This window comes from Falco peregrinus, chromosome 7 (genome assembly GCF_023634155.1).
Source record: "Falco peregrinus isolate bFalPer1 chromosome 7, bFalPer1.pri, whole genome shotgun sequence".
In the NCBI taxonomy this organism is placed as follows: Eukaryota; Metazoa; Chordata; class Aves; order Falconiformes; family Falconidae; genus Falco; species Falco peregrinus.
In genome coordinates this window covers 33,806,044-33,827,615 of record NC_073727.1, presented here as the reverse complement: position 1 = coordinate 33,827,615, position 21,572 = coordinate 33,806,044, and the positions used below count along the sequence as shown (strand labels likewise).

The 21,572-nt window shown below is 40.1% G+C and overlaps 1 protein-coding gene across 11 annotated transcripts in view; it reads right to left on the bottom strand.

Annotated features, from left to right (window-relative positions):
• The window catches only part of NCOA7 (nuclear receptor coactivator 7), a 98,790-nt gene that overhangs the window by 55,254 nt on the left and 21,964 nt on the right, over positions 1 to 21,572 (bottom strand). For 4 of the 11 annotated variants that reach the window (XM_027786098.2, XM_055809781.1, XM_055809783.1 and 1 more), the window contains one exon: positions 17,316 to 17,447. In XM_027786098.2, coding sequence (XP_027641899.1) covers positions 17,316 to 17,365 — 50 coding nt within the window. In that variant the 5' untranslated portion in view covers positions 17,366 to 17,447. Of the gene's footprint in view, positions 1 to 13,749; positions 13,873 to 15,447; positions 15,520 to 16,454; positions 16,611 to 17,315; positions 17,452 to 21,572 lie in introns of those variants that run through there. The other 7 variants (XM_055809778.1, XM_055809786.1, XM_027786097.2 and 4 more) reach the window with 6 other exon arrangements.

Genomic DNA, 21,572 nt, shown 5'->3' with positions numbered 1-21,572 from the left:
ACAATGCAGTGGAGACTGGGCTGGGAAGGGCACAGCTGGAGGTTTTACTGCATCTTAAACAAAACTCCATCTCTATGAAGCACTCCCTTCAGCCTCCACTCACCCTTCCCTCAGACTGACCTGCACATCCCAACAAGGCAGACTGGGCACCCACACAAGCTGCCAGCCCCACTCAGACTTCAAACCCACCACCTCCTGAAGTAGTTGGAGGCTGAAGGTCTCATCTAGCCTTCTCCCAGCTCTCAGGTGTCCCCACTCTTCATGGCAACAGCTGCCATGAAAGTGGGTGTTGGACTTGATAATCTCAAAGGTCTTTTCCAACCTACATGATTTGATGATTTAAGAACACCATTTGTCAAATTACTTCCTTTTCCAACTACTTTGAAAGAATTTGAGTGGTTTGAAAGAATTTGAGTGCAGTCTTGTCCTAATGGTTATGAAAGCAAAAGGGAGCTGAAGGCCAAAAGAATAAATAAATAAATAAAACCCCTCAGTTTGACCAGTGTCAGGTTTTTCAATTAAATCAGCCTTTCAGACAAAACAATATGCATGTTTTCCAGTGAATGGATAAGGTGTTACTGAAAAACAAACATCTTCTGCAGTATCTGAGTCAATGGATATTTTGTGTTTCACTAGGAAAGTTGTTTGTCTCTCTCCTCCTTCCCCCAGCAAACAGCTTATCTTCAAAACCACTCTGGTTTCTGAAGAAAGTGTCTTACACATCTGTAATTTCATTTAGATGCCAGATAACATTTTTCAGGCTAATTAGTTCTAACAGGCAAAACATGTATTCTGAATTTATATAGAAGCATCCTTTTACAGCTCCTGAAAGTGTTTTCTGAACAACAGCTGGTAAGTCATTTTCTAAGTCTCTTCAAATACAGAGTTTCCCAGTAAAAGCTTTCAGCCTGTTACTGTGACATGGAGGCTTTTCCACTAAGTCCCGTAAGAATCAGAGAAGCTGGTTCTCAATGGGCACCATGAGCTGGCGGCAGAGGTCCTTCGTGCACCTACCCTACAGAAGGAACAGGGAGCAGAAACTTTCTGCAACATAAAGACCATTCTCATACCATTTAATAAAGAGTAATGATCTGAAACAGACATAATCTCAGAGTAGGGAGGTAAAAGTACAAGGTTAGCAATGCTCACAAATTAATTTGCCACTGCTTAATAGCTTGGGCACTGACTTACAGGAAAAGCGCTAGGAAAGATTTCAAGAAATGGTCTACTTCATCTTCCAGACCCAAGTCTATCTGACTGCCTACAAAAGGCAAATAAATCTGTATTTTTAGAATAAATTGTCCTGAATTCCCTATTACACTAACAAGGTATATAGCTAGCCTAAAAAGAAAACGATCAGAGAAAGGGGGGGTGATTTTATTTGCACAACTTTCACTAGAAGACTACAACCAACCACTAAAGCTATGCAACTCTAACACTGAGACAATAAAGAAATGGAAATTTGACATCTTTATTCTAGAAATTGCATTTGGTTTTGGTTAGCACTTATTCAACAGAGATGCCTAACAAAGAACCGAATAGGACCTCATTTGATATATAATAATTACAGGCAAAGAGCACTGGGTCCATATTGTATGATGCTCTAAACTTCTAGGATAATAGAGCCTGACTTTTTATGATGTATTAGATTAATAAAAATCATACAGCATGGACAAGTCTCTCTTCAGTAACAAAATCATCTAAAAAAAGTGGCCTTTCAAAAAAAGAAAAAAAACACATTAAAAAAGAAGGGTGAAGGGAGAAGAAATCTTCGTTTTATCTTGAAGCTGACAGTTTTCCTTTTGGGAAATTTTCCACAACATGCATCCTCTAAAATGTGCACTGGTATCTGGCATACAATCAGCTTAACATCCTGCACAGCACAAACAGATCATATTCTGCAAACATGTTTTGTTTTTAATCTATTTATGCATATAGGCAATAAAATTAACAGAACTTGTAAAAGAGAACTTTGAAAAACTTCCAACACCGCAATCTGTTTTGTTCCCATCAAGATTCCTGTTAATTCACCTTGTATACAAAATGATATATATCCCAATTATTTCATTCAGAATTAAAAATTTTAATTTTAATTTAAATCTCAGCACTCAATGGAATACACACTAACTTCTGTGTACCCTACATCCCCTTCTCCACGCATCCACAATAGCTAAATCAATCAAATTAATGGCATTAAAAAAAACCCTACATACAGAAACCTTGCAGTAAATATCCTCGTTAGGCACCCATTGGTCTGGTTCTAGCCAGCTATTCTATTCCATTCTGCACAGATCATCCATCTCCCCTTCAACCAGCCTGGTGCCAGCACAACTCAGCCAGCTCCTGGCATGGCTGTGCTTTCATCCCATCTGATGTAACCTGACAAATAAGCAACCTCAAACAAAATAAATCATTACTGGTTGCAAAGCCAAAGAAAGTCAGACTGCTTGCCAGACTGTAACACTTCGCTTTGTACTTCCTCAGTGTGGCTACTTTCACTTCACAACAGAAATGAATACAAAACCGTTCATCCTCAGTGAGAAATCTTCCTAAAACTAAACACCATTCACCCTGCAAGAAAGCACACTCCATGAAAGACCAGCCATTTCAGGCTGGTATGCACCCTGTTTTGGAAATGAGCAAGCCACAAAGCTGTATGTTTGCTATTAATACAGACTATTAAGGCAAAAATAAGGGATGGAACGCATTTTTTTTATGAGAGATTTAAACAACTAACTACAGAGGGGAAAAAAACCTACCAAATAAGTAAGTCTGAAATAGTTAAAGGACAACAGCATCGTTGCAGTATGGGGGTTGCAGACACTTAAAAAGCGTCCATACTCTGGCCATTGCAAATGACAAACTGCAACTACAGAAAGCTCTGGTATTAGTAGCACAGGCCAAAACTGGAAATTTCCATTTTTATTGGGACTCTTGTTAGTAACTGTCAACAAATACCAGCACCAGGTTTCACACATGGTCAGTTAGCAGCAATACTCAAGGAAGGTGCATTGCTCCAAAGAGTAACATGTTGCACTGACAATCAGGTTATGTCAGTTTTCTTCCTTATACTGCCATTAGCTTACAAAACCAAGTCAGTCTACCTCTGTTTCATCATCTGTACTGTGAAGGGAAATGTGTGTAGTAAACCTGTTCTGGAATTTTAAAGACATTGTACCTTCTGATAGAAAAAAGTTCTTAGGTTAAATTAAAATATGTTAATTTTCACCTCAGCCTTCCAACTGATACCAGGAAATTTTAAATATCCCACTTAAGCTCTCTTATATTTATTTAAGGGGGTAGAAAAAATAATTATGATTTCCCACGGTAAAACTTGAGAGTGTTCCGAGATGTTAGAAGGTTTTTATGTTCTATAATTTAAAACCACAATGTTCCCATGCAGCTTAATGAACTTTCTATTTTCAAAGGCAAAAAGTATCCCCATCTTTTCTGTTTAGTTAACAAAACAGGTTATTCAGCACTCCGTTACCATGACAACAATTTAATAAAACCTTCTCCATAGGGAAAGGATCCTGGAAAAGTGTTTTGTACAATTTACACATCTATTTAATTCTTTCTCTTATAACCTCTTATAACTTACTGCAGGCTCTCAAAAAACAGCTTTAGGCAGAAGGCAAAATGAAGAAACCCCCCCCTTTGGACAACTCCTTTAACTATCCCTGAGTTCACTTAACAGGCTTGCTCAATTAAATCCGCACCACAGACCTATCTTGTCACAAATACCAACCTGACTTAACATGCTCCCATCAGGCTCCTCCTTTTCTCCTCTGCTAACAATGCCAGATACTTTCTCCTACTGTGGTGTTCATTTATCACCCCAAGCCACTCCTACACATGCAACAAATTCTTTCCAAAGTGGCTCAGCAAAACACTCTCCCTGCACTGAAGCCCTCACCAGGGAGAAATGGCCTTGCCCCCATCACCTCCAGCTGGTGCTGGGCTCCAGCTGCTCTTCCATGCTCAGTGCCAGCTACCAGAGCCACCATTCCCCTTGACATCCACTGGCTGAAACTGTAAGAAAAAGGGAACTGCAGTTACACAGCAAAGGAGGATGTTATAAGGAAGCCACACAAATTCTGCATAGGAGAGTCACAAGGACATAAGCACATGGTAATCAGGCTGGCTGAAACACATCTCAAGTCCTCCCCAAAACTTTGATAAACTCCTCCCTCCCTGCCCCAGTTGCACATTCTTCAAGAAACTCAATGTCCATGAAACAAAAGGGGAAGGCCCTTTTAAATTAGTAATTGATTATCATAGGGAAGCAAAGTGCAAGAATTGAGAATCACCCAAAAGATGACGACAGGGTGCAGAGAAAGCTGTGGGGGATGTGTACCGCTCCATACAGTCATCGCAGCACACTCTCTCAGGTGAGGTAAGTACCAAACTTTCCCGATAATACAGAGCCAGTTTTAGTATTGATTAAACTGACTGAAAAGAGCTGGAAGGAAATTTAGCACTCTGAGACAAATGGCAATAAACATTTACAATGAAGCAATAAAACAGTAGATGAAAATCAACAGTCAGTTAAAGCAAAATCTATGGGAGATGTGCCATAAGTAGTGCAGCAGTAATGTAGCTGGAATCCACCTCCAGGAAAAAACCTCAGGGAATGGTATTTTATTATTTCTTACATGAGAAGTACTAAGGGCACCACATGAAATTATTTCAATAAATACTTCCAGATAAGGTGAAAAGCAGCTAAAAATAGCTACGTTAGGCATGTTGTTTTTGCCAAGGATGTAAACAGGTACAAAAAGCAACAATGAAAATTCATTGTGGCAGGGCCCATGAAGGGCTGTGGAGAACACAGTCACAGGGATACAGCCCTTCTTTCTTTTTTTATTTTTTTTTTTTCTTCTCAGCAGGTACCCACACCACAAACTCATACAGCCTGTACACCTCAGGGCATAATCTTGAAGGATCTCTGCATATACTCACTTGCATGTACCCCCCACCTTACCCCTCAATTCTTTAGCATCCCCAAATGGCCCCGGCAGAGATAAAACATGGCAAGTGCAGAAGTAACAGGGCAAAAAGCACAGCAAACCCCTAGGATTCAGGAGGAGCATGGTACTGTTTGAGGAAAAGGAGAGTCAGCTCAAAGCTTGTAGCTCAAAAGTGTTTTAATCCACTGTCTCAGCAAAAGAAGGCACCTCCCTCTCTGCTCACCATTGATCCTGTCCCCAGGAGGTGTTCCCATTCTTGCATACAAGTGTTTGTTACAGCTCCCTAGGGACCAGATCTGGAAAATTACCTACATTAAAGATAACCTAGCAGAAGTGCCAACAACTAAATTAATTTTTCAAAATCTGACCACTCCCCATTAGATCCCACTTGGCTGTGCTACCATTTCTATCAACACAAAGGAGAACACCAAAGGAGAAGATATACTGCTCCTCCAGACAGCAGTGCCAGTTCAAAGGCACTATACCCAGACCGAAGGGCTTGTCAAGCTACAGCCTTGCTTGTTCTCTGTAATGTTAGGCTGGGATCAGCAAAAAGAGGAAGGCAGAAAACCAAACCAGACACAGCCCATACCATGCCCAACAGAACTCTGGACAGAAGCACTGAAATGTTTGTGGCAGCTTCTTCCCACTTGTCCAGAAAAGGTGCCTAGATGATGGAAAATTTTCATGAAGGTTTGTGCTGTGAGGGCCGGGAGACAGGCAGCTTCCCCTGCTGCAAAAAGCAAGGAAAGAGCGACTCTGCTTCTCCAACAGCAGCAGGGAAGAGAAGAAATTGTTCTTTTCTTCATAATGAGGATCTTAATGTTGAATCAGTTGACTCAGTGCAGTAAGTGAAGTCACCTGTCTGACTGATGACCAGCAAGGTCAGGAAAATCCAAAAGTAACCACGGTCAAGAAGTCAGTGATCAAATGAAGTAAAAAATTCAATTACTTCCTTATTTAAATGACCACTAAAAGGGATAGCTTAGAGGTGGGACACAATGGACTGAGATTTAAAGCACCTGTCTTTGCATTAGCTTTTGCTTTTATTTAAAAAGTTGCTTTGAAAATTAACATTGAAATGTCAAGGCTCTCTTTATCATTGCACCATTCCATATGGCATGAAACTACAGATTTAATACAGCTGTAAACAAACGCAGTTTAAAAAAGAAAGAGACGAAAAAAACCCCTCATACAACTTTTCTTATTATTAATAGAGAAGACCAGAATAGGGGAACAGAATAATAATAATAATAATAATAATAAAAGAACTAAAAAGGAAGCCAAACTAATGGTTTTAAATGCTAACTTTCATAATGATGCCAGAATTATCCAAATGTCACCATATATTTCTCAGGGATTCTGTTAATCACAACTGGAGCTCATAGCATAAAAGATGCTGTGTACATACTTACAAACAGGTTGCAAATCCACTTAGAAACATATTTACAGTAAGAACCACAGTGACACAAGTGGGAAAAGTTCTTGTTAAAGTATTTCAGAGCAAGTATTAAAAACAAATCTCAACCTTGTGTCTCAGTTTTAAGTTTGCATTCACCATCCCCAAACAACTTGTAACCTATTCTGCATATTGAGCAGTTTAATGGGCCTCCTGAAGAGTTCCCATTAACCAATACTCAGCACAGAAAAGGAAATGCTCAAGTGTACTGAAGATCCTGTTACATGGATTAAAGTTTAAGAAACACCCAACAATGCTGATAATGGGTGGGGAAGAGGAATCTGTAGCTTCAGTGCTTGGAATAATGACTGATACAGTCTCATACAACGGATATTTCATAACTGACAGTGATAAATCTCCTCCACCCAGAGAAGGTGTTTGCATCAATGCTTCTCTACAAAGTAATGTGGCACCACCTTTTTAATACTATGGTCAAAAGATCATTAACCATAACTATAAAGATGACAAGACAGGTTAGGACTTGTCTGCATGGGACAGCCACATGGGAGACGTACCAATGCAGCTTCTCATAGGTATATACCTTGTGGTAACATTATTTGGCATGGTCTGATATTTCTCAGTAGCCATACCATTACACCCGGGTAGTGTTAACATAATGGAGGACCCACACAACTTTGCCTCTTACAAGTGTAAATTACTACATCTTAAAATTTCTCTGGTGTTTTCTCAATCAAATATTATATTATTTATGCTTTTACTTTTGACTGAAAAATAGTTTGGATTTTTTTCATTTACTCTTTCGCTGAAACTTTTAACATGTAATCAAAATGTGTATGGTTGGAAGGGGAACAAGCAACTACTGCAGGGGAAAAACAAAGGCAAAAAAGTAAATCTTGCCCTCCATCAGCACCATGGAAGAAGGAGCGACAGGAGGACACATGAGGTTCTGCTCCATCTCCACGTTCTCTGGACTCTGTGAGCTCAGAAGGTCCCACCACACTTCAGGCAGATGCTGAACTAGAACAATAAGATGAGGAAACCAGAAAGTTACAGTGCTCTTGAACTTGATCTCATAAGGCAGCTCCTCTGCTTAGCACCAAGTGTCTTTGCTCCTGGCAGCAACTGCATGCACACAGGCTGCAACACAGCCAGGGTGTTAAAGGCCACCCACACACACACAGATGTGGGGCTGGAGGGCGACAGGGAGAAGCAGGCCAGCTTTCTTCAGTCCTCTGTTGTGTTCAAGGACAATGGCCCTCTAGCAAACCCAGCCAGATAAGGCAGGTGCTCTATGACACCCTGTCTGGCCATCTGCCGCTGTCCACCCTTGCCCATTCCCTTCTGGGCTGGGAAGGAAAGCTTCCCGGCGTGCTGGGTCCTACCCCTGCTACAGTAGATGGGTGGGGAGCTGCTGGCCTCCCCTCCTCTCTGGTACCCTGGCATTTCACCCTGCAGCAGCAGTGCCTTGGACCTGCTCCCGCCAGCCCTTGCTACAGCTCTGTTCCTACAAGCAACTTTCACGGTTCTGTTAAACTCACCAGTGTAATTACTCATATGCATAAAATCATATGGCTTAACATGGTTAATATGGTGATTAACACCTTGAAGCCAGGTATTTATAGAAGCATTACTGAAAGGAAAAATCCAGCGGCTGATAGAAATGCACTTTTATGTTAAAAAGATAATTTAAACTAAGTTTACCTGTGATTAGGTAGATGTTAAATTTATGCCTACAGGAATAAAAACAGCCACTCCAGAAAAACAGTGGTAGAAACCTGGAGTTATGAGCAGTATATATTAAGTGCGATACAGGACAAGTTTTCTGTGCCAGAGGCTGCTGTCTGACAGGATAATACTCAGTCCATTAAGACATCCACAGAGCTGATTTATGGCTCATTTACATTACAATGGTTTTCCAACATAAGGACAATTCTCTCCCTCCACCCCAAATTCCTAAGCAGTTCTGCTGCTCTCCTTGGGATTTTCTCTCACACAGATCAAGAGGAATAGCATGAGAGACTTAGAGCATAGCTAACATACATGCTTAAATTTCAGACAATCCTAGGAAACACTCCTTGCCCAGACTACAGAGTAGGACAGGAAAAAAAAAATCTACCACAAACCCACACTTACAACTCACCTCCCCGTAATCAGATTGGCAGGATCAGGGTGGGGTGGGGAGAAATCCCTTCCAAACCCAGTCTGGAAATGGGATTAGTGCTGAGGGCATGAGAGTTTAAAGTCTGGCACCACGGACAATCAAATGCCGTCAGTAATATCCACGCAGCCTCTTATCCTGTCCGGTGCCCCAAGGACGAGGGGAAAAAGCTTCATTTGCTGGAGGCGGCAGGGAGCCCAATGCCCAGGGGCATGCAGCACAAACTGCGGAACATGCACTAACAGTTCGTATACAGTGCAAGCAGACAGTCACCCAGTGCACCCACACAGGGTCCACAGCATTTCTTCTCTTACTGTCAGAATTCCCTTAGTTAGCTATGTAATGCTTTCCCTCAGACAGAGGGGAGGGGGGAAAGTGCCTCTCTCCAAAAGCACGTTCCTGCAGGTATCATTCTTACCTTTCCCCTTTAAACATGCAGCGCCATCCCACCAGCAAAACCAACAATCCAGTGTAGCACAGTACATGCCAGAAACAAACAAGCAAAAGTCTTGAATCACAGCGGCAGATAGAAGGCAGACAACTTCATCTGCGGGCCAGAAACACCAGCAACCTTCCCTGAAGGGGCATATCTACCTTCTTATCAACCCAGGTTTTCTTCAGTCCAGCAAACTAACATACTCACAATGCTGACTGTTCTCCTTAAAATATCACACACCCTACTCCCTACTACCATGTGGTACGAAGCACAGGAGAGCTGGCCAGGACTGCTGCTGCAAGGTGGCAAGACAGCTGGCATTTCTCAGAATACAAGCAAGAGGTGATTAGCAGCACCACCAAAAAGTCAGTACCATTAAGCATCTCTTTAGGTGTGTGCCCCCATGTCACTTAAAACTGTGGCTGCTTCTGGAAGGGGTCTTCATGCAACAGCAGCTCCTTGATGGCAGCTCTGCCATCCATAAGAGACATGGCAAAATCAGAAGGCTGAGTGGGACCACCTCTTTTGGTAGCATCTTACAGAGCATTGCTTTAGAATTGTTCATGGAACCACATGCCTGCCAAGGCATGTTTATTAATTCCAATTAATGCTAAATTTCCACCAGTGTTTAAGATAGGCTTAATTTTAAAACAAGTCACCGGGATTAATTAGAATTTTGTGCAGTAGGTACTAAGAGCAGAAGATGACAGATATGTGAGGCTGCAAGGACAAGACCATCCCTGCAGACACTACAGAAACACAGTGTAATTAAAGGTAATTATATCAGTTTCCTACAGATAACAGTAAAAAGTCTGTATCTCACCTATCCAGAAAGCCACCTTTTGAAGCCCCCAAGTTTAACAGCCTTCAAGATACAATGTCTTAAAATCCCTCCGAGAGCAAAAAGGTAAATGGCATGGCCCATCAGGAGCCTCCAGCATAGCCCTTGTGCCCAGCATATGCAGCTGCAGGCTGTGGAGAAGGGAAGATGACAACAAAATACATTACAACTATGTTAACAGCAACTCTTGTCAAAAGTGCAGAGTCCTACATCAAAAGGACGTGCCTATTGTGTAACTATTTATGTTCTAAAAAGCATGCTAAATAAGTTTCTTTTTTTGCAGTTTCTTTTTATAGGCTGTTAAGAGACACCCAACGGTCCTCTTGGGAAAAGCAAATATAAGGTCATTGTATGCTTGCTGCCTAACACGCCAGCCCTATATGTACCTTGCAAGGTGATTAGTGAAAATTCTGAAATTACTGGTGTGACAACAATTTGAAGATAAAATAAACATAAGTTCTCTTATCTGTATTTTCTGTGGTATAGCCCTCAAAGAAATCAAGAACATCATGAAACTCTGCCTTTCTTCTCTTTCCTAAAAAAAGCCTCTTTCACAGAGCCCACACTGTTACCCGGTCTCACTTCACATGCAGAGGGAAGTGAACGGGTAAGGAGATTAACCATGCTTCCTGTCTTATGCAAGCTTTGTATCTCCATAAATAGCACTTCTGGTACTGGAAAATTTTAAAAAAACCCTGAAGAAAGCCTCAGGGCCCCATTAAATACTTACACTAACTCTGTTATCCAATAACAAAATTCTTCTTCAATCCTAAATGACTTCACTACTCTTGAGAATGAAAGCACTGGAAAGAACCGAGGCTGCAGAAACCACTGCCTTGTTTATGCTTCCCAGAGGAAAGTACACTTTGGGAGTAATTTTGTGATTCACAGGCTAAGTACAGGACAGTAACCCATGCTCTTCTGCTGACTCCCATCCTGCACCACAGAATTACAAGACCACTAATATAAAAACCTCAGAGTCCAGAAAGCAACAGCAACACGAGATGAGGAAACAGTTCCCAAGATAAGCAACTGTTCAACATACTTTCCCCCTGCACTGCAACACTCTTCAGAAAAAACAGGTTCAATTTTCCCCCCAGCTCTCATTTTCCAGGTTTACACCTAAATAAAAAGAAGAAAACTTTCTTCTTCTTTTTCTTTTTTTTTTTTTGTATATAGAACATTACGTTTATGAGCAATGAATAGCAAGTGTGTCTTAAGCAGCTGAAGGACCTGACCAACCTCCCAAAGATCTACTCAAAAGCTCTTTGCGCTGCTGGCTGCACAATTCTGGACATTCTTCAATGTCTGAAACTACAGTGGTTACGAAGGACAGCTGAAATATTAACCTACACAGTAGCAGGCAGCAAGTCTGCTAAAAACATTGAAATCCCTCCATTTTAAGTAACTGGAAGGCAAATCACAATACTGTATGTTTCAGAAAATATGTTAGGGCTTCTGTCAGCATCCAACACAGCAAATCAACTATCCTGCACATACATCCCTAAACAGAGCAAGTAATATCCATTGCACCCCATAAAACTGAAGTAGTGATATCTTCAGCTTTTTCTTCGCAAAAAAAATGCCTCAGACATACATGTTATTGGTCAAAGCAATGTGATTAAAATAGAATACTGTTTTTTTAGTTTCAGTAACAGTATTATGAGATAATGTTTATACGTCTCGAAGCAGAGCTAAGAAATTTCCATTCTACAGATAAGCTGAAATGATATATTATTTCCTAGAGTCATTTCAAAAAATGTAAGCATCTCCAGGATCTTGGCTTAACTATTCTTCACGCCCAAGATAAACTTCCAGGATAGTTCATTTTAAAAACAATTTGTGGAAACTTTTCCTTCTAAAAGCAAAAAATAAATTGTGGGTGCTACAGGAAACCTGAATAAACATCAACACTTGGGATCAGCAGAGCAACAGCAAGGAGACAATTGCTGGAGAAATAGTGATCTGAGAAGCACCCAACATTTGAAGCCTGTTGTATGGATATAATGAGTCTGGTCAACAATAAAAGCACCTAACAACAAAGCCTATGACAAGGTCTCATGTATAGGAGATGCCCTGAAGAAAGTATGTTTGTGCATATATTCCTTATCTGGTTTCCCTCCTCCCTAGCCATCACTGATACCCTCTTTACACACATTCCTACGTGTGCACTGTATTTTTCTCATTCCATCATCTTCCTATGTCTTAACAGCCACAGGAGTGAAAAATACAGAGTGTACAGCTACTGAATATGGGAATAAAACAGAACAAAGCCAGAAAAATTCTGAGTGAGATGCTTATAAACCTGTTAGTTTGTAATATGCAAAGGAGGGACCACAGTATGTCAGACAAGGGTCTATGCAAGGCAACATCCTGCCTCCAACAGCCGCCAAGAGCAAGGATCAGGGAAAGTCCATAACAATATGACAGGTATATATGGCTCCCTTCCCAGCTAAGCTTTCCAGACTGCAGCTGCTTACAGCTCAGCAGCCAAGTATTAACGATACCTAGTGTCATGGGTTGTGAATGTTTAAAAGCAAAGCTAACATTAGGTTGTAAACAACTAATGTGACTGGAATGCCATATACTGTTTGTTGTCTGGTTTGGTTTACTCACTTTTAGGTATTAAAAAATAATTACGAGCTGTAAATTAAGAGTCTAGTAACAAGTAAATTATAACCGTACTAAACACATAAATATTTTCGTAAATCTTGGTTTTAATGTACAAATCTTAATCTGCATGAATGTAGACTGAGGTATCTAAACCAAGACTCTAAACTAAAACATGCTGTGAAATCCTTTATTTCCCTTTAGTTTTCACATAATAAGGCAACATGAGGTGAACATCAGGTTGTACAACTGGCTTCAGGTTCTGAGAGAGTATTAGCAATGTGGAGCTAAAGGGAGTTTCTGCCTACTTGGATGAGCTTTGGAGCACATCCCAGACATTTACATAGTTTTTTTTCAAAAGCATGATGGTAACAAGACCAGTGTAAACTCAAACTCAAAAGCACCCAAATCCTAGTGAGAATATTTTCCCTAATACAAGCACTTCATCTTTGACTTCAGAAATTTGGCCCTCAGTGGTGACCAAAAAAAACCCCACAAAAAATACCCCTGATAACTAAAATTCATAATTCTCCTGGAAACTATTAAAAAATTGTTCAATACAAGCATCAATTTTACAGTTCATCTCTACATAGCATTCTTCAGATCAAAGTTATCACAAGTTGGAGACATAACTATTAATAAAATTAACATAAGCATCTCAGTCAACTTGTTGAAAAGTAGCATTTTTTCAAATAAAGCACTACTTATTTGTTGTTCTCTACTACGAAAGTAGTAGAGTTACTTGACATCGATCACAGATTATATAAAGCATGGAAAATGCCGAATAACTCAGTAAGGATGGTTGAGAGACACGGAGAAATTGAAACTGAAAGAGCCCCCATTGTCATTCTTTTAGAAAACTCAAACTCTTCCCCTGTAACTTCTCACCTCCTAGAACTTCTTGTCCAAATATATCCAGTATCACACAGTAGCACATGCAAAGCATTTCCAGTTTCAAGCTGTACATTCAGCATTCTAGACTACCAATTTATATCCAAGGGAATTCTTTCCATGGGACACACATGACTCATTGGGGTAATTTCTTTTTGAATTGTTAAAATTTTAATAGCTATTCATTTCATGAGGTGAAATACCTCTTAACTTGACCCTACACAATGGGCAGGGAAAAACTGAGAGGTTCTCCATTCTGTAAGGAGACAGGGAAGATAAAAGAAGCACAGGCAGAGGAAAATGGCAAGTGTACCAGGGTTCAAGGGCACAGAATCACAATAAAGAGTCACAAAAAATGTCACAGTAAAGTCAGGGACCCAATACACATAGATGTGCCATTGTACATCTATATTACAACCGTACCATTTATTTTTGGACTTGCTGGATACCAGGACAGACTTCACAGCAAAAGACGACATTCTTTGCAAGAGCTGGAGTAATACTGGCCCATTTGGGAGCTAATGACACAGAAGTCAACAGAACAGCCTAAAAACAAGGTTTGAAGAATTAGGCAAGAAAACTTAACTACACAGAATAGTCTTTAAGTAGGAGTAGAAGTCTTAAATAAGGACCTATTGCATAAGAGAATTTTACGCTTGCATGTTACTCTTAGATTTTACCGCTTGCCCGTTAAAACTCCCACGAGCTGCAACATCTTATCTGCATAAGGAATCTAAATTAGTCTTTAAAAAGTTTTGTAGAGATTTCTGTTTTGTTTGAGAAGTTACTCGTTTCATTTCTCGCCAACCAAGGCAAAAAATAAGCCCTTTACCACATTACACAGTGGGTAAAAGAGCATTTGGTAAGAAGTAAAAATGGATGGTAAGAGTTACTTCAGCTTCACTTGCCATAGGGAGGGGAAAAGACCTGGGGAAACTGAGGCACTCAGACCACGAAGATCTGTAATGGGAAGATATGATAGCTGGATGGCTCTCTTCTATAAAGAAATTTTAAATATTTGAAAGGTTAAGCGTTTAAACAAACTTATTTACAAAATTAAATTTGGGGGACAGAGATGTAGTTATTTCATGTTAATCTTGCTTCTTCTCTAGCAGTTCAGGAGCTGGTTTGTCAGTACATAACTAACACCATGCTCTCAAGCTACCCTTTCCAACAACTGCTAGTGTAACCAGTCAGACACTGAACACCACCCCTACCAAAAGTCCAAGAGGGGCCAAGATGACACTAGCCTGAGGGCCAAAAGCTACCTTCTGATAGGAAGTCAGACACTTTGCAATGCTGGCAGGGCAGTGAGGCTGCTGCTCATTCCCACTGCTCATGCCCACATGCTCCCTCACTCTGCCAATGGAGAACCTGGGTTTCTGTTAGCAGGAGCTTAAGAGAAAGAGCAATTATCTCCCATTTTTCAGTTAATGCCTTTGTCCCTCACATTAAGAAGTGAAGCTTTCTACAAAAATTTCTGTATTTTCATAAATATAGTCCACAAGGTACCTATAAAACATTTTATTTCATCAGCATTGAATATGTATGTTTTCTCCTTTCTAACCAGGATATAAGCAGGACCCTTCTTCTCAGCCCTGGGTGGAGCAGAACCCTTTTCCCCACCCTCCTGACATGGAGCAGTTTTCCCTCCTGCTGGCAAGAAGTCTAATCCATTTCCCATTCTCTTCCTCGCTAAGCAGTAGAACCTTCTCCAATGAGCATCTGATCACAGGCAAAACCCAACAAAATTCAGGTAAAGGCGGGGGGGTAGACCTTGTCTCATAATGATGTTTCCTATACGTAACTTTAGATTTTGTAAATACTGTTGTTTTAGGCTCACGAAACAGTAATAAGAGGTAAAGAGAAAAAACCCCAACAACCAGTAATGGAAGTAGAGGGATGCATGTGTGGGGATGGAAGTAGAGGGGTGTCTGTGTTAGGGAACCAGATGAGGTTGCTCTTAATAAATATGAGCCCAAGCTGGCAGGGTGTCTGAAGCAGCACACAAAACAGTATGAGGGACAAAAGTTATTAAACTTGGGTGCTTAAATTGAAGGACAGAATAGGTGTCCACAGATACAAAACAACCAAAACTGACAGCAACATAAAAGCACACACCTGGTTAAATTAACTTGGTGTCCCAATACCAGGCACCTAAGCTGGGAACTTCCGTCTACATCAAGTCAAAAGCTAAATTTAAAGAAGTTTTAAAAAAACAACAGGTAGGGACATTGTTAGAACTGCAATATAAGCCACCTGTTATTTTCAGGGCCTCATGACATTTACATGGGCCATCATGTAAAGTATTCAAATCATTCACCCACAAGTGCTGGGACACCTGTTTACTAGAGGAAGCATGCTAGACTTAAGATGTTAGACTAAAATCAAGGACATGTAAATTCAGTTCTACTTCTGTCCCTGACTCCATATGCAGACAATGTACATGAAGGTAAGATGAGCATACCACCTTCTGACCTACTTTAGCTTCTATTAAAACATGACTTGAGGGTCTGCAAGAACATTCTTGTAGAAAACACACGGGTTTGCTTAGAGTGGGAACTTCATTTAAGGGCCTGCAACCTACATAAAGAAAAAAGATGCAAGCCAGGAGGGAAAGTGACAGGTGACCTCCCAAAAGTTACATAGCAGGTAAGTGCTAGAACTAAGAACTGGTTTCAGGTCTTCTTGACCCTTGCCTAATGTCCTGTGCCCATACAACAGACACTGTCCCTGTGAATTTTTATAAGAGAATAGCCACAAATAACACAGGAAAGCTGCAAAACAGATTAAATAAAATGTCGAGGACTTGCTGAAATCTTCTTGTGGCCTTCCATTTTGTTTAGCAGACAGCATTCAGAAAGCACTCAAAGCATTCTCTACAATATTAAAGAATCTTTAGCAGATTACAATACTAAAGCAGACACCTCTCAAGGCCTGAGTCTTCCTTAACAAGAAATTACTTGTTCCTCAGTACAATCTCTTTAGCTGCTTCTGCTTTACCCTTCTTGATATCTCCTCTGCTATAGGCACCACTGTTTATTTCCCCTTCTCAAAATCCCAAACTGCAACATTCCTTTCTGTCAAGATCAATGTAACTGCAGTCCTCCAAATGGAAAGCAAATTACCTGGCATTAACAGACATCCTTCACCACACTTGCGCAAGTCTTTAGCCACCACTACATACCACTTGAACAGCAATAAAGAAGTGCTGCAACTCTTCCCCACGCTGCCACTTCTAAGTGGTGTGACAAGCATGTCTCTCAACATCTGCAATGCACTAAGGCTAGTGTTCTAGTGCAGTTTCAATAACAGTTACTCAGTGCTGAGTGGAGAGAGTATCCACTTCTCCTTTTCAACAGTGAAAAAAGTATCTTTGAGTCAAAGATGTTTTTTATACCGATTTCCTCCCCCAAGATTTGGTGGTCCTTTTACATCAAAGCTCAGAGGTGATTACAGACTTGCTAAATTAACAAATACAAGTTATTGGGAAATCAACATAACTTTTTTCTTAAAATTCACCAATCTTTAATTCCAAATTATAAAAAATATTGACTGAAAAAACATTGCTTTGACTTATAAAGATGATACAGTCTGGGCAACTTACTCTGTCTTAGTTGATCTTATCCTATGAGATAATACTACTTAGTATGTGTTTTACTTGAAATCAGATAAACATATTTACATTTTAGATGTGCTTGTTTTTATAAACACTCTTCAGGAACTGGATGCTGGAAGCTCAAATGCAGTATAATTTGCAATTGAGTACCCAAGCACTGTTTTGTGTTACAAATAACATCTCCACAACCCGAAAGGAAAAAAATCACCACTCCAACATTAGGGACACAGCAAGGAAAGTACTTTCTGGGTACATAATGTAGCACAGGTTTCATTTTTATACATACTTGGAAAAATCATAGTCTTGTGAAAAAGACAGAATAAGGAGTTCCATTTTGTAATCAACATTGAAATAAACCCTGTAACCTTACCGAGCAAAATAGCCTTGTCTTCGTTCCTTCTTTTCTTCCTTGGTCTCCATTATGTACAGTCAAACGGGCAAGGTGAGCAGCCAAGTGTGATGCTCTTTTTCCCCTCAGTATCTCATATCCAGGCAGAGGGCCCTGTATATAACATTTAAAAACAGGAAGTTCATAAATCAATGTGTCTAACAACACCTACAAAAACCAACAGCATTGTGGAAATGCAATCAACCCAGTGACAAAGCAAAGTAAAACTTATACCCGTCAATGCTTGCCATGTGATATAGTATTTAGTAGATATACAGATGTATGCCATTTAGTATACAATGAGACAAAAACCAATCAATGCACTCAAGGCTAGTTTCTCCAGCAGAGGAAGAGAGATACTGCAAAGCAAGTAGCCCAAAAAGCAGTAGCAAGTTTTAAAACCCTGGAAGGATTAAAATATTTTGCAAACTGTTAAATAGTTTATACCAAAACATCTTCCTGGTTTCATATGTTTTATAGACAGGAAGATCAAGAAAAGTTTGGAAACATCCAGTACAAACACTATAATCAGAAACACGTTCACTTTATACAAATTCTGTAAAACAGTAAGAAATAAGAAAGTTTTAAAACAATGTAAAAGAAAAGAAAAAGCAGTCTACATTCTTTACACAGGTTTGACTGTTGTGAACAATACTCAAGTTCAAACAAGTATATGGGAGAAACACCATGGACCTCTTGCTCTCCAGATGGACTGCACTCACCTTGAGATACACAGGACTAGGAAAAGTTTTCTGAGAAGTCTTTTTAGAGAAGGAAGGGGGGAAGATACCAGTAACACTGGCTTTTGACATGGAAATCACCACCTCTTTGCAGAATGCCCTACTGAGGCACTTAGAAACCAGAAGTTAGGAATTTGTGAACTGCTAGGTAATAACTGCAATTAACAATATGCCACATAAACTGTTGTCCAAGATTCCTGCCAAGATGTTTTATCCTCTTCCTCAGTCCAACACATATCCAGTCTACCCTGATGGTTTGCACCCATGCATGAAGTAAGTTAACATCTTAAAGAGTTCTTTATGAGTATTCCAGAGTAAAGGTCGAACTAGAAGTTACTACTAAACATTTCAGCCTAATGGGCTGTATAACAAAGAAATGGAAGCCACATAAATTATGATTCGTAGCAAGAGAAGAAAAATTCCTCCAGGACCTAATAAGCTCCCATTATTTTCCCCTGTATTAAAAGATCAGAAGCTACAAACTGCCAGATGTCAACAACAGAGATAATGTAACAAAAATAATCTGCTTGAAAAGCCCAAGAACATATAATGCTAGTTTCTTTCAGAAATATTTGCCATAATTTTCCCTCCATATTTACAGAGCATCAGTCCACAGCAATTAAAGTCCATTGCTTGAAAATGAACTTTTTCTTACTCATTAATTTTTAGTACATCCAGTGCATCAAAAAAATCCAGTCTCTCTGATCTTTATGCATCACATGGAATCTTACGGTAATGGTCACTCTTTAAATAGCAAATTTGCCTATGACATCTTTGGCTTTATAAATAAAATACTATTTCATCTCTGCAAGGTAATGCATGGAGCAGTCTTCAGCGGGACAGAGAAACCTACATGACAGTAGCATTAATAGCATTAAAACAAATTGTCCTGCTTAGGTGTCCAGCCTGTATTAAGATAACACACACCTCCTGAAAATTTTGATGCATCCTTACCTTCCCAGTAGGGGCAGGTGCTTAGATCTTCAGAGGATGAAAAGTGGTCTATTTGTCAGCGCTGCATTTAGAGTTAAAAATAAATCTTTCAAAGCATACAACTACAACCTCTATAGCCAAACTACAAGAGTTCAAAGGAAGAGTATCAACTCTTTCCCCTTTGTCTGCTTTGCCTTCAGTACAGTCTGCAGGGTGTATACAAGGGCACTGTTGAATCTCACATTGATACCAAGAACTATCAAATAACCACAGAGCACTGAGATACTATTAAACCCACAAGTTTTCTATTATGCCCCACAAGGGCAGCAGGACCCATGGAAATGAGAAAAGGGAAGCAGGGAGAGCCCCTCTCACCTCACTGAAACATGATCAGCTGGGATGAAGGGTGGGAAGAGAGACCTGTCCTCAGGGCCTCACCCTGTGCAAAAGTCAGCAGCACGCTCCTTCCATTCATTCCCATCCTCTCCTATGATCTACAGACCCCACCCAGGGGAATAACAGCCCTGCTCCAGCACCACGGTGCTGGCAGATAAGGGAGCCAAGAGGAGAAAACCCTGCCTGCCCAGTGCCCGAGCAGCCACCCCCTGCTCCAGCAAAGGGGCAGGGGAGAGAGGAGGTAGGGCTGAAGCCTAGACCTAACCACAGATTATGCTGCAGGAGGTGCCAGCACCAAACCAGTGTGGCAGCTCAACAAGTGTAAGGTTTGCTGTTTGCTTTCATCAACACCAAACAAAGCTAGCAATGACAACGTGGTTATGGAGCCTGTTCTTCTCACATCAACTCCACATCCTTTCACATGGTCAGGAGGAATAAATCAAGAACTTAAAAAAAAAAAATAATAATTACATTCAGAACAGATGAGCACTCAGGAAACTGGAATGTTATCCACAGACCAGAAGTAACAATGGCATTCAGGTGAAATCTCTTTTTTCTTTTGCTAATTAAAATACACAGGGATCTCGTATCCAGTCACCAATTAATTTTCACAATCTAATAATTTAACATCAGGTCCCACTCTGCTGACTTAAAACTTATTTGGCTTACCTTCTTAGAAGAAACAAAGGTAGCATTCTAGGAAGGCATATTTAAGTCTGAAAATTAAACTTTGAAAACATAGTACTAAGGAAAGCAAACATTAGGAGTGCTGACTTCATTACCTCTGAGTATACTTTTGTTGTTGGGAATTGTTCATGTACTAGTTGACTTTAAGGAGGAGAAAAAAAAAAAAGCCTGAAAGCTAAGAGGATCACAGCATAACCTGCCATAATTGCTAATGAAAACTAGTATTTCTGAAAGGTCCTTTTCAATTTTTAGTTCTTTAAGCAGTAACAGTACAAAAGTTACGTTTACTTTATAGGTTGTCACCAACATTTTAAAGCTACTCCACACTTCCCCGCACCATACCTTCAAGAAAGAAAATCCAGGTATTCTTTATTAATATTAATTGCTTAAAATTTTATTAAGGATGTATGATTAAAATGAATCTTGGTTTCCTGGTAGCTCCTCTCTGGTAAACACAAAGCCTGAATCAGGCAGACTATTAAAAATATACATGTTTGGGGGATATTTATATGCTGGGAGACAGACATCTCACTCATGTATCATGAGTACAGTCCAAACTCAAATGATAATAAAGCTGATTTTACAGAAATTTCATACTCAGTTTAACCCTTTTTACACTGAAATGGAAACAGACAGTGAAAAGCTTGTATTACATGTCTACAGCAATGCTATTTGTTAGGTGATTTCAGGAGGAAAGATATTCCTGATAGACAAACAATGCATTTAAGTAAGGAACCTGTGAAAAATTTACCACTCTCCAAATTTAGTCGATGTCAGCACCTGATAAGAAGAAAAGAACAAAATACACAAAAATATACCTTAACTTTTTGCTGGGTTTGACTCTGGATTTTTTCATTTATATTAGCATATTTTTGGATACTTGCTTTGTCTGTTTTGGATACTTGCTGTCAGGAAGTTTTGGGGATGCTACTGGGAGTTTGAAAGGAAGGTGGGAATGCTACAGCAAGGCCACAGACACACACACAAAACTTAAAAAAAAAATACCAAAATCACAGGAACAGACTGAACTCCTGACTGCAGGTACCCACACCACTGCAACTGCCACCACCTTCCCAAGACCTCCAGAAATGCTGCTCCCAGCTCCTGCTGCCTGCTCTGCCACCTGGCACTGCAGGACAACAGCCTCCTGTCATGGTACATTCAAAGCAGCAGAAGAGGAAGATGCTTTAAGTGTGAGGATAAACAAAGGGAAAGGGAACCGTATTTTTGAGGTAAACATTAAACATAAATAAATATGTGAATAAAGTATCCTAAATCCTCTAAAGACTTTGATACATTTATCAATGGTTTTTTCTTCTCTTTCCCCTGCCTCCTCAGGCATGAAGAATAATATACCTTGGTACTTGCAGTTTAAGTAGTTTACGTTTTAATGAGACAACAAAAGGACTTGCTTGCTGTGCTCAGGGGTAAGCACCAAGAAATCCTGTTTGCTGGCTCTGAAGCATCAATGATCAATCCTCTA